This window comes from Borostomias antarcticus (assembly GCF_949987555.1).
Source record: "Borostomias antarcticus genome assembly, contig: scaffold_62, whole genome shotgun sequence".
Taxonomy (NCBI): Eukaryota; Metazoa; Chordata; class Actinopteri; order Stomiiformes; family Stomiidae; genus Borostomias; species Borostomias antarcticus.
The window spans coordinates 1,174,987-1,187,500 of record NW_028176112.1 but is presented as its reverse complement, the minus strand read 5'-3'; the positions used below and the strand labels follow the sequence as shown (position 1 = coordinate 1,187,500).

Genomic DNA, 12,514 nt, shown 5'->3' with positions numbered 1-12,514 from the left:
TAGCGATGTAATGGTGAATAGAATAGCGATGTAATGGTGAATAGAATAGCGATGTAATGGTGAATAGAATAGCGATTCTTACATGAATGGATTTTCTTCACCACCTCTATTCCTCACCTCTTTAACCTTTCCGGAGTCGATGACAAAGACCACATCGTTGACCGTGATGCTGGTCTCTGCGATGTTGGTGGACAGAATCTGCAGGAAAGATTTAAACGTCAGTTTCATCTCACAGTCTCCTTGAAGTCCGAGTGAGTGAGTGAGTGAGTGAGTGAGTGAGTGAGTGAGTGAGTGAGTGAGTGAGTGAGTGAGTGAGTGAGTGAGTGAGTGAGTGAATGAATGAATGAATGAATGAATGAATGGGGTCTTCAATGCCAAAGCCCATGGATGAGTGGTGCTGAGCATGTGATGTGTGTGGACTCACTATCTTGCGCACCCCAGCGGGGGTGTTCTGAGCATGTGATGTGTGTGGACTCACTATCTTGCGCACCCCAGCGGGGGTGTTCTGAGCATGTGATGTGTGTGGACTCACTATCTTGCGCACCCCAGCGGGGGTGTTCTGAGCATGTGATGTGTGTGGACTCACTATCTTGCGCACCCCAGCGGGGGTGTTCTGAGCATGTGATGTGTGTGGACTCACTATCTTGCGCACCCCAGCGGGGGTGTTCTGAGCATGTGATGTGTGTGGACTCACTATCTTGCGCACCCCAGCGGGGGTGTTCTGAGCATGTGATGTGTGTGGACTCACTATCTTGCGCACCCCAGCGGGGGTGTTCTGAGCATGTGATGTGTGTGGACTCACTATCTTGCGCACCCCAGCGGGGGTGTTCTTGAGGACCCTCCTCTGGTCGGACGTCTGCATGTTGGAGTGGAGAGTGAACACCTGATACCTGCCAGACCCAACCACACACAGCCCGTCACTACAGGGACTACAGATGGACACTAGCCTTCTGGGCTAATTCTGGAATATTCTTTAATGTACACTGTCCCTGACAAATAAAAAAGCCTCTGAATAAACAAGCCTCTGAATAAACAAGCCTCTGAGGCTTCAGCCTGCATGTGCTAATCTAATCAACTACGAGCTTTCATTCCAGATGTTCAACACTGGGATCCAGGACTGAACACACAATCTCAACTAAACAGGTTCTCTAAACAGGTTCTACCTCTGGGAGACGTTCTCTAAACAGGTTCTACCTCTGGGAGTGGTCGACGAAGCGTTTGTCGTCGTCGAGAATGCGTTCCCTCAGTCCAACGATCTCGTCGTATCCCGGGAGGAAGATCAGCACGGCGCCTGGGAAGGACATCCACCATGTCAGCAGGAAGGACAGACCACCATGTCAGCAGGAAGGACAGACCACCATGTCAGCATGAAGCCAGAAGGAACGTCACATTTTTACATTAGTCATTTAGCAAATGCTTTTATCTAAAGCGACTAACAATGATTGCATTTAACGTAGGTAGTGAGTGGACTATTACTCACCAGAACTCACAAGTGCATCTCCTTTCTAAACAAGTGACTAAGAGCATAATCTAGTGCACAAGTACAACACTTCGCCTTTTTAGAATAAATGCGTATTACAAAAACATTAAAAGCTCCTTGGGGAGCTTGCATTTAATTTCTTCAGGCCTCCTCAGGTTTGAGGTTAAAATAGCTGAGCGGATAAGCAAGTTTAGTTTGAGACCCTGGCCTCCTCTGTGTCTCACCCTCGTCGGAGCTGGAGCAGATGCTGTGCAGCAGGTGCATGATGAGGTCCAGGTCCACGCGCTCGTCATCGTAGCTGTGGTGGTACACGCTCAGACGCTCCTGGTCCTCCGCACTCAGCTCCGCGCTGGACGACCGCATCAGGGACGACTCGTCCTGCTTCCCCGACTCCAGGGACGAGCTGCAGGGGGCGGAGGGGAGAGAGAGGGAGAGGAGAGCCTGGTTCACTAGGGAGGAGGAGAGGGAGAGGAGAGCCTGGTTCACTAGGGAGGAGGAGGGGGAGGGGAGAGCCTGGTTCACTAGGGAGGAGGAGAGGGAGGGGAGAGCCTGGTTCACTAGGGAGGAGGAGAGGGAGAGGAGAGCCCGGGTCACTAGGGAGGAGGAGAGGGAGGGGAGAGCCTGGTTCACTAGGGAGGAGGAGGGGGAGGGGAGAGCCTGGTTCACTAGGGAGGAGGAGGGGGAGGGGAGAGCCTGGTTCACTAGGGAGGAGGAGAGGGAGGGGAGAGCCTGGTTCACTAGGGAGGAGGAGGGGGAGGGGAGAGCCTGGTTCACTAGGGAGGAGGAGAGGGAGAGGAGAGCCTGGTTCACTAGGGAGGAGGAGGGGGAGGGGAGAGCCTGGTTCACTAGGGAGGAGGAGAGGGAGGGGAGAGCCTGGTTCACTAGGGAGGAGGAGAGGGAGGGGAGAGCCTGGTTCACTAGGGAGGAGGAGAGGGAGGGGAGAGCCTGGTTCACTAGGGAGGAGGAGAGGGAGGGGAGAGCCTGGTTCACTAGGGAGGAGGAGAGGGAGGGGAGAGCCTGGTTCACTAGGGAGGAGGAGAGGGAGGGGAGAGCCTGGTTCACTAGGGAGGAGTGGTTGTGGTTCTGTACAATGTGTACTGGTGAGCGACGGACATACTCCAAAGGCTTCGTCCGCCGATGACTTTCGGACGACTGTTCATCTTGTTCCTCGCTGCCAAGCCAAGCAGCATCCACGTCCGATAAGAACTCCCTACAACGAATTAGTTTTGGCTCATACCAGTCAACATGATCCGCCACTTTTTCCTCGAGAGGCAACATTGATTGCACGGACACTTGTAATTCCATGAATTCTCCCAACAAGGCATTGAATGCTTCCAGATCATCCTTAACACAGTCTTTATTTCGAACATCATTCCTTAACGCTTTGATTTCATTGCTCTTTCTTGTAAGCGCACCGAGTTTACCTCGGCGAGTGCCCATCAGTTTGAAAAGTTCCTTTTCATTCACAATTTCATCCATATTCTCATCGGTTTTTCGTCCAGATGCCATTGCGTTTATTTGAATGTATGCTTTGCGATTTATGTTTCACACAGTACAAGCGGGCCAGCGGGTGAGTCAACACGATTGATCGGCAAAACGAAACGCGGAAGTAGGCTACTCACCGCTGCATTGGCAATATGCTGTTGCGTAATCAGCAAGTACCGTCCATCCACAAACAATGGAAACGCGCGTCTTGTGAGTCCATTCAATTTTTCAACTTTATGTATTGAAGTGGGTCACCATGGCTTTGTCCCATGTCACAATTCCAAATTCGACATGAAAACTGGATTAACTTAGTCCATACGAGTGTGTGCTGGTGGTGTGGTGGTGGTTGAAAAATATATGATCACCCCGTCTATTGTCCAACACTTCCTGCCTTCCTGGTAGACACCCCTTAAAACATAGATAGTTGGTATCAATTAGCGAACCATGCTGGGTGCAGTACCGTTTCCATAATATAGGCTAGGGGGGAGTAATCATTCCAAACGACCTAAACTAAGAATTACCAATTAATGAGAACATAAATCAAACCAAAACATATGAACCATGATTGTCCAAACAAAAAACATTTGACAATAATATATTCTACATATGGCTCCAACACATGATATCAAATGGGCACTGCCTTTTTGGAATGGTACCACTCCCAAGCTTTTTAAGGACTACACACTGCACCTTTAACCGTGAGACATACTACACACTGCACCTTTAACCGTGAGGTGTGTGACAGAAGGTGCTCTCTTACAGGTAGGATTCCAGCAGGTCCAGCGCCTCTGCCTGCTGGAAGTGCTTGGCCCAGTCCAGCGCAGTCCTGAAACAAAACAACAACAAAAACACAGTCAACATCTCTTCCTTCTGTTAATCCATCCATCCATCCATCCATCCATCCATCCATCCATCCATCCATCCCACCAGCCTACCACCGACCACACCCAGTGATGGTATTAGCTCTAGTCTCAACGCCAGACCCACGCTGATACACTACATAAGCTACGCTAACTACGTTCCTGCATGCTGCAGATCTCTCGATGGGTCTGGGACACTACATGCAAAAATCTGGTGTTCAAATCCTGGCAATTCATCACTAGAAGAAAATGTGTTCGCCATTTTCTTCTAGTGTCCGAATTCTCAACTTGGATTCCAGCGCTACCAATCAGTCATATGCCCCGCCCCTCTAACCTGGGCTAGCGTCTCATTTGCTGCTACGACCTGTCACTTTCAATTTTGAACCGTCGATACGCCCTCAGAACACCAGCTTGGGCAGCAAAGTGGCCCAGACTCTATTATGTAGAATGCAGAGCTTGAGTCTGGAGAGAGACTAGATTAGAGAGAGACTAGATTACAGACTATCAGATTAGAGACTATCAGATGAGCTCTCACCATCCGTTGGAGGCCTTGAGGCTGATGCTGGCCCCCATGCTGAGCAGCTGCTCCACGGGACTCAGGAAGCCCCGCGCTGCCGCCACCATGAGGGGCGTGGCGCTGGTCTCACTGTGCATGTAGTCCACTGTGGGGACAGGGAGAGAGGGAGAGGAGGAGGAAGCATTAAGCCTAGGACTACATTACCCACCATCCAGTCACAATCACTAGTTTTGTACCAGGTTTATGAACAAAAACTGTTTGAAACCGCTCACTCAGTGGGTGAACGAGAAATTGTACATCCTCTGTTCACTAGAAATTGCTGTGAATTGTGGGTATTTTATAGTGGGCTATATAGTGGACTATATAGTGAATCAAGGGTTAGGGTTAGGGTTAGGGTTAGGCCAAAGCCGCGTGGAGCGCACCGCTGACGTTCTCGCTGAGGATGAGGTTGAACAGCTGGACGAAGCCGTCGGAGTCCTGGTTCAGGAAGATGTCAGAGATGCAGGCGTCCATCTTCTTCCGCAGCCACGGGTCCAGAGACGCCACGTCCTTCTCGCTCTGAAACCCGTCACAAGATGGATACTCTCCTCACTGCCACCACAGTATAGAGTAATACAAGATGGACCCTGTATCATACTGTCATCACTGCCACCACAGTATAGAGTAATACAAGATGGACCCTGTATCATACTGTCATCACTGCCACCACAGTATAGAGTAATACAAGATGGACCCTGTATCATACTGTCATCACTGCCACCACACCCAGTAAAATGCTCTGGTGTAGCGAGAGCATCCTAGTCCTCACCAGGTGGCTGAAGACGCTGTCTCCTCCGTCGTCCAAATGGTCGTGGTCCTGGAGGACACAGGATGACGCCGTCTTCTGCCTGAGGGACTCCTGGCGAGCCCCGCCCCCCTGCACCTTACACCACTCCGTCAGGGACATCTGCTGCTTCTCCTCTGACACACACACACACACACACACACACACACACACACACACACACACATACACACACACACACACACACACACACACACACATACACACATACACATACACATACACACACACACACACACACATACACATACACATACACATACACACACACATACACACACATACACACACACACACACACACACACACACACACACACACACACACACACACACACACACACACACACACACATACACACACCAGACGGAAAATACACACCTTTTCCTTTTTGCAAGTCGTAACCTGTCATGAAAACAAGGCCTGAATCCTTTGCTGTTACCTCTCTGCATCTCCTTCTTGTACTGGACCATGTCCTTGTTTGCGTAGCCTGTGGTCCTCAAGATGTCCTCCAGGAACAGCTGCTTCACCTCAAACGGTCTCCCTTTGACTAGAACAAGCAAGACGTTATCTTCTATATGGACTGATTTCACCACACAGCTCTTTTCCCCTCGCCTTGATCATTTATTTTAGACTGAACAAAATAAAGTTCAAAGTATACATTTAGTTTGGCAGTTTACATGTAGTAGTTTGAAGTCAGCCTTAGTATGGATGAGGTCAGCTTTAGTATGGATGAGGTCAGCCTTACTATGGATGACGGGGCAGGAGCCGAAGTATCTGAGGAACAGGTCGATGTCGAGGGCGGCGCTGGACAGGATGAGCCTCAGCGTGGGCATCTTCTGGAGCAGGTCCTTCATCTTAGTCAGCAGGAAGTCGGTCAGGCCGTCCCGTTCGTGAACCTCGTCCTGATTGGACAGGAAGTCAAGTGTTATGACGCCATAACCGATATAGATGTGACCAGCACACAGAATCTCCAGACCAATCAAAAGATGCCGACAAAGATCCTACGCTGGTCTCATCTCTGTCCAGAGGTGGGTTGTCTACACAACCAGTGTTGACACTCACCACGATGACGTGTGTGACCGTGGCCAGGGTGGCGTCCCCAGACATCAGGGTCCTCAGCAGGACGCCGCTGGTGCAGAAGGTCAACAGCGTTTTAGGAGAGACCCTGTGGGGGTCAAGTAGAAACTCCATGACTAAAAGGTTAGGGTTAGTTAACCCTAACCCTAACCCTAACTCCATGACTAAAGGAATGCATGTTGATTTGAGTTGAAACTACACAACTAAAGGAATGCATGTTGATTTGAGTTGAAACTACACAACTAAAGGAATGCATGTTGATTTGAGTTGAAACTACACAACTAAAGGAATGCATGTTGTTTTCAAAAACCAGAAATCAGAAGAGAGTAGGTGAAAATCATGAGTGAATGTCAAGTATGACAGTGAATCTCTAATATTTACTATATTCACAATATGTACCTTCCTGCAGGATCGGGTGGATCGAACGAACCCCCCCTCACGACCAAAGGTCCAGAATTTAAGACAAAAGTTCCCCCCCCCCCCCCCTCCCATCAACAAATCGCCGGACATTCAAAATAATCTGCCCCCCCCCCATCCCCCCCGTCAACAAACTGAAAGGATACGGTCCACTTTTGGAAAAAAACGACCCCCCCCCCTCCACAAGGCTGGCTACGGGCCTGTCCTGTATACATTAAAAAAAAAATAAAAAAAATAAACGGAGAAAATAAATAAGCCCAGTAGAAGTCCCGCTCCCCCAGAGTTAGGACCTGTTAACCAGAGTTAGGACCTGCTAACCAGAGTTAGGACCTGTTAACCAGAGTTAGGACCTGTTACCCAGAGTTAGGACCTGTTACCCAGAGTTATGACCTGTTAACCAGAGTTAGGACCTGTTAACCAGAGTTAGGACCTGTTAACCAGAGTTAGGACCTGTTACCCAGAGTTAGGACCTGTTACCCAGAGTTATGACCTGTTAACCAGAGTTAGGACCTGTTAACCAGAGTTAGGACCTGTTACCCAGAGTTATGACCTGTTAACCAGAGTTAGGACCTGCTACCCAGAGTTATGACCTGTTAACCAGAGTTATGACCTGTTAACCAGAGTTATGACCTGCTACCCAGAGTTATGACCTAATCTCCAGAGTTAGGACCTAATCTCCAGAGTTATGACCTGCTACCCAGAGTTAGGACCTGTTAACCAGAGTTATGACCTGTTAACCAGAGTTATGACCTGCTACCCAGAGTTATGACCTGTTAACCAGAGTTAGGACCTGTTAACCAGAGTTATGACCTGCTAACCAGAGTTATGACCTGCTAACCAGAGTTATGACCTGCTAACCAGAGTTAGGACCTGTTAACCAGAGTTATGACCTGCTAACCAGAGTTAGGACCTGTTAACCAGAGTTATGACCTGTTAACCAGAGTTATGACCTGCTACCCAGAGTTATGACCTGTTAACCAGAGTTAGGACCTGCTAACCAGAGTTATGACCTGCTAACCAGAGTTATGACCTGCTAACCAGAGTTATGACCTGTTACCCAGAGTTATGACCTGTTAACCAGAGTTAGGACCTGCTAACCAGAGTTATGACCTGTTAACCAGAGTTATGACCTGCTACCCAGAGTTATGACCTGCTACCCAGAGTTATGACCTGCTACCCAGAGTTATGACCTGTTAACCAGAGTTAGGACCTGTTAACCAGAGTTATAACCTGCTAACCAGAGTTATAACCTGCTAACCAGAGTTAGGACCTGCTACCCAGAGTTATGACCTGTTAACCAGAGTTAGGACCTAATCTCCAGAGTTAGGACCTAATCTCCAGAGTTATGACCTGTTAACCAGAGTTATGACCTGCTACCCAGAGTTAGGACCTGCTACCCAGAGTTATGACCTGTTAACCAGAGTTAGGACCTGCTACCCAGAGTTATGACCTGTTAACCAGAGTTAGGACCTGCTACCCAGAGTTATGACCTGCTAACCAGAGTTAGGACCTAATCTCCAGAGTTAGGACCTAATCTCCAGAGTTATGACCTGCTACCCAGAGTTATGACCTGCTAACCAGAGTTAGGACCTGCTACCCAGAGTTAGGACCTGTTACCCAGAGTTATGACCTGCTAACCAGAGTTAGGACCTGCTACCCAGAGTTATGACCTGTTAACCAGAGTTATGACCTGCTACCCAGAGTTATGACCTGCTACCCAGAGTTATGACCTGCTAACCAGAGTTAGGACCTGTTAACCAGAGTTATGACCTGCTAACCAGAGTTATGACCTAATCTCCAGAGTTAGGACCTGTTAACCAGAGTTAGGACCTAATCTCCAGAGTTATGACCTAATCTCCAGAGTTATGACCTAATCTCCAGGTTTATGACCTGCTCTCCAGGCGTATCTGGTAGCCGATGGTCTGGCCGATGCTTTCCCCCCGCTCCGCCGCCACCCTCTCCGCCACGGCGATGGCCGCCAGGCGCCTGGGCTGGGTGCAGTAGATGCGACACGGGGTCCTGGTCTCACTGCAGTCGTCCAGGAGGAACTGGGCAATCTGGGACACAAACAGCAACAACGCTTTCCGCTTAGATTAGGACTGATACATTTAACGTACTGTCGGTAGGGCGTTTTCTAGAGCATTTCCGTGGATGAGACTGAAGGAGGTCATTAAGGCTGTGAACTCCTAAACAAACACGTGATCAGCTGATATCATCAACAAACACACGTGATCAGCTGACATCATCAACAAACACATGTGATCAGCTGACATCATCAACAAGTACAGCTCATCTCAGCTGTCCCCCGCCGTTGGACCCTAACCCTAACCCTAACCCTCTCTGACAATCTGAGGGCATCACAGACTTTGGGTTCTTTTAACAGTGGTCTAAATACCTACTTATTTAGAAAAGTTTTTTTGTATGTAATGTGTAGCCTATATATTTTATTTATATATTAATTTGTGTCTCTGTTTTCTTAATGACTTCAGAATTGTCTCAGCACTAATAATCGTTTTCACCATTAAAAGTGCTTTATAAATAAAATGAATGATTGATTATGTTATTATCATCTACAACAAAAGTCTCTCTCCTATCCTTTTTCCAGATGCTGCAGCCAGGACCTCTGTGTGGGTCTAACTCTGCGGAGAGCGAGGTGGACTCGCCTGGGTGGTCTTCCCCGAGCCCGTCTCGCCCACCACCAGGACCACGCGGTTGTCCTTGATGACCTGGACGATCTCCTGCTGGCGCTCGTACACGGGCAGCGAGCGGCGGAAGAAGTCTGTCTCGGCCAGCCCCCTCCGCTGGGGCACCTGGGGGATGCCGTTGTTGAGACGCCCGCTGGTCCGGTTCTTATCACGGCTGTTCTCTGAGGGGAGGGAGGGAGGGAGGGAGAGAGGGAGAGAGGGAGAGAGGGAGAGAGAGAGAGAGAGAGAGAGGGAGAGGGAGAGAGAGAGAGAGAGAGAGAGAGAGAGAGAAAGAGAGAGGGGAAGAAAGAGAGAAAGATAGATAGAGAGAGAGAGATAGAGAGAGAGAGATAGAGAGAGACAGTTAAGCCTGTTTGCATGGGTTAGGCTTGTGTCCTTCAAGTGTCACGACCATAATGATTGTAAGCAGAATAAACTGGATCCTAAAGCACCTGTTGTAGACTCAGTATACACACACTCACTCACTCACTCACCCACTCACCCACTCACTCACTCACTCACTCACTCACTCACTCACTCACACACTCACTCACTCACTCACTCACTCACTCACTCACCCACTCACTCACTCACTCACTCACTCACTCACTCACCAGCCTCCATAGCCACAGACAAGCCCCTCTCTGCGTGCGGCAGCAGCTCTGTGCGCTCCTTGTTGGTGAGGGGGAACGTCTGCAGCAGGCTGCGCACCACATGCTGGGAATTCTGGGAGAGGTTGAAGGTCATGAGGGCCTGGGGCGTCTCCAGGCCGGTCTTCTTCCTGATGGTGAGGCTGCGACTGGAGCCTTTGCTGGAGTTTAAAATACATCATGTTTACTGCGTGTTATTAATTAACTACGATGATGATGGATGCCGTCGGTGCATACAGTGAGTCAGTTCTGCAGACGTTTCTTCCTGTTCAGGGGAAGTGAAACTGATTGGATGTCCCCCCCCCAGTCGACCAACCCCGGGAATAAGCCTGCCAGCCTTCATAGAGGCTACAGGCTCGGATTCTGTGAATGAGTACGAGTCTCACTGGGTCACCAGAAACCAAAGTCCACAAACTCAAGCCCACAACAATGACCTCTTCAAAAGACACATTTTCCTCAGCTGTGGTCCCAGAGCCTGGCCCAAGGTAATCCTGAAGAGCTTATGTAACTGAGGGAAACTTGGAGTAGCTGGTGAAACTCACTCCTCAAAGGAGCGCTGACATTCCCTCCAAGCGGGAGACCCGGGTTCTAACCCTGCTCTGGGCACGCCGGAACAGATGGGTGGATAGATGGGTGGATAGATGGGTGGATAGATGGGTGGATAGATGGGTGGATAGATGGGTGGATACACTTACCCTCTGCTTTTAGATATGTACCCCAGGGACTGGGCCACACGGTGAATGAACGCCCTCTCAGTGCTGGACAAGGAGGAGGGAAACTCCATTTCTGTGAAATCCAATGTAACGGGTGGGTTAGTTAGACACTGTGATTAAACACCACGGATCACAAGTGTATGACTGTCTCTTACCTTTCTGCTCACTATATTGGAATCTCTCCAGAGCGATGTTGACAGCAATCTTGACCTCTTCATCGATGCGAATGTCTTTCAGCCCTTTGCCCCTGCCCTGCCCGGCCCCAGACTGCCTGGACGGGCCCTTAGCTGGCTTAGGAGACGGACGTGACATGATGCCCTACAAGACAAGAGAACTGTAACCAAGTGTCAAGAGCAATGATAGCTCGTTTACCCTCATAACTAGGGTTAGGGTTAACCTAACCTAACCCTAACCTAACCCTAACCCTAACCTAACCCTAACCTAACCCTAACCTAACCCTAACCCTAACCTAACCCTAACCTAACCCTAACCCTAACCTAACCTAACCCTAACCCTAGCACTAGTGATCTGATGCGTTGAGTTCTGCCAAGTCTCTGCTGAGCTGAGCTGGTTAGCTAACGTCAGATAGTTAACAGCAGACTATGACAAGTTCATAAGTTTACCTATTGCAAATTAGCGTAACGCGTTAACTAACCTTAGCTAACTAACTAACGTGACCGTTAAAGACTGCAGATACGCAGCAGTAACGTAGCTCCCTAGGTAGGGTTAGGGTTAGGGTTAGCTCCCCGGCTAGCTAGCTAGGCTAGTTCACATTAGAGACACGGAAGCCAAACGTTTCATTCTAATTCATTAATTCTCAAGCTAGCTGGTTAACTGTACGAGCTGGTTGACGATGTCATTCACTAAAAACGTGTATTTTCGAACTAAGGTGGTGGTGATACCTTTCACCACCCAAATCAGATCCCCTGCAGCTTCTGTCACGAAGTGCAACTACTGCAGCGGATGGGTTCACATCCCAAACGTCACGACGAGGGGTGCGTCTCAATAGAGTAGCCTTGGCTCCTTGTCTTTCTGTCTATAGATGCACACTCAAGTAAACAGGACTCATCGTAGGCTCGTTTTGCATGACATGATATCTCTCTCTGAATGTATTATTACAGATTCAACCCGACCAGGGTTCAGAGAACCGGTTTCCCGTCTGATCAGTACAGGTATAGGGTAGGCTATAGCCTACAGGTCTGTCAAAGTGCGTCCAAGGTTAGGACTCCGTTACTTCGGATAATGGAGTGTGAACATCAATTCGAGGTCCAGGCAATCAGAAAACACACACACACACACACACACACACACACACACACAGACCAAAACCATTAGATTATCGGCTAAAATATATTTAATTGCCTATCTAATCTAATAGGCTATAATTGTAATCTAATGTAGGCTACAGAAATGTTATCAGTTACCCACATGGCAAGCTCTTCTGGGAATAGTGCGCTTTTTAATAGCTTTTTCATCAACTAAAATTCGAAACTGGGCAAGCAGACCCTAACCCTAACCCTAATACATCCATGGTCTAACCCCAACCCTAAACCTAGCCTTAACCCAGCCCTATACCTAAGCCTAACCTTAACCCTAAACCTAACCCAAAGCCTAACTTGAACCCGAACCCTAAACGGCCTCTGCGTTTATGGGAACTTGCCTAATACCAAAAAGTTTCTTCCAAATGCGCAGTGTGCAGCCCCGGTACTCCGCCCTCATCATGACGGGCTCTCTCCCCTCCCCTACCCCAGCCCTCATCATGACGGGCTCTCTCCCCTCCCCTA

At 49.1% G+C, this 12,514-nt stretch overlaps 1 protein-coding gene across 1 annotated transcript in view; it reads right to left on the bottom strand.

Moving 5' to 3' along the window:
- The window catches only part of LOC311328825 (3'-5' RNA helicase YTHDC2-like), a gene marked incomplete at its 3' end in the record, with an annotated part of 21,090 nt that extends 10,046 nt beyond the window's left edge, over nt 1–11,044 (bottom strand). The window contains exons 1-16 of the mRNA XM_084462732.1: nt 10,886–11,044; nt 10,713–10,803; nt 9,982–10,178; nt 9,347–9,549; nt 8,574–8,740; nt 6,252–6,354; nt 5,935–6,091; nt 5,629–5,736; nt 5,151–5,302; nt 4,765–4,900; nt 4,361–4,487; nt 3,726–3,791; nt 1,705–1,883; nt 1,195–1,291; nt 803–890; nt 118–198 (exon numbers count right to left, since the gene is read on the bottom strand). Of these exons, the coding sequence (XP_084318858.1) occupies nt 118–198; nt 803–890; nt 1,195–1,291; nt 1,705–1,883; nt 3,726–3,791; nt 4,361–4,487; nt 4,765–4,900; nt 5,151–5,302; nt 5,629–5,736; nt 5,935–6,091; nt 6,252–6,354; nt 8,574–8,740; nt 9,347–9,549; nt 9,982–10,178; nt 10,713–10,803; nt 10,886–11,042 (2,109 nt within the window). The 5' untranslated portion in view covers nt 11,043–11,044. The remainder of the gene's footprint in view (nt 1–117; nt 199–802; nt 891–1,194; nt 1,292–1,704; nt 1,884–3,725; nt 3,792–4,360; nt 4,488–4,764; nt 4,901–5,150; nt 5,303–5,628; nt 5,737–5,934; nt 6,092–6,251; nt 6,355–8,573; nt 8,741–9,346; nt 9,550–9,981; nt 10,179–10,712; nt 10,804–10,885) is intronic.
- Between the last annotated feature and the right edge of the window lie 1,470 nt (nt 11,045–12,514).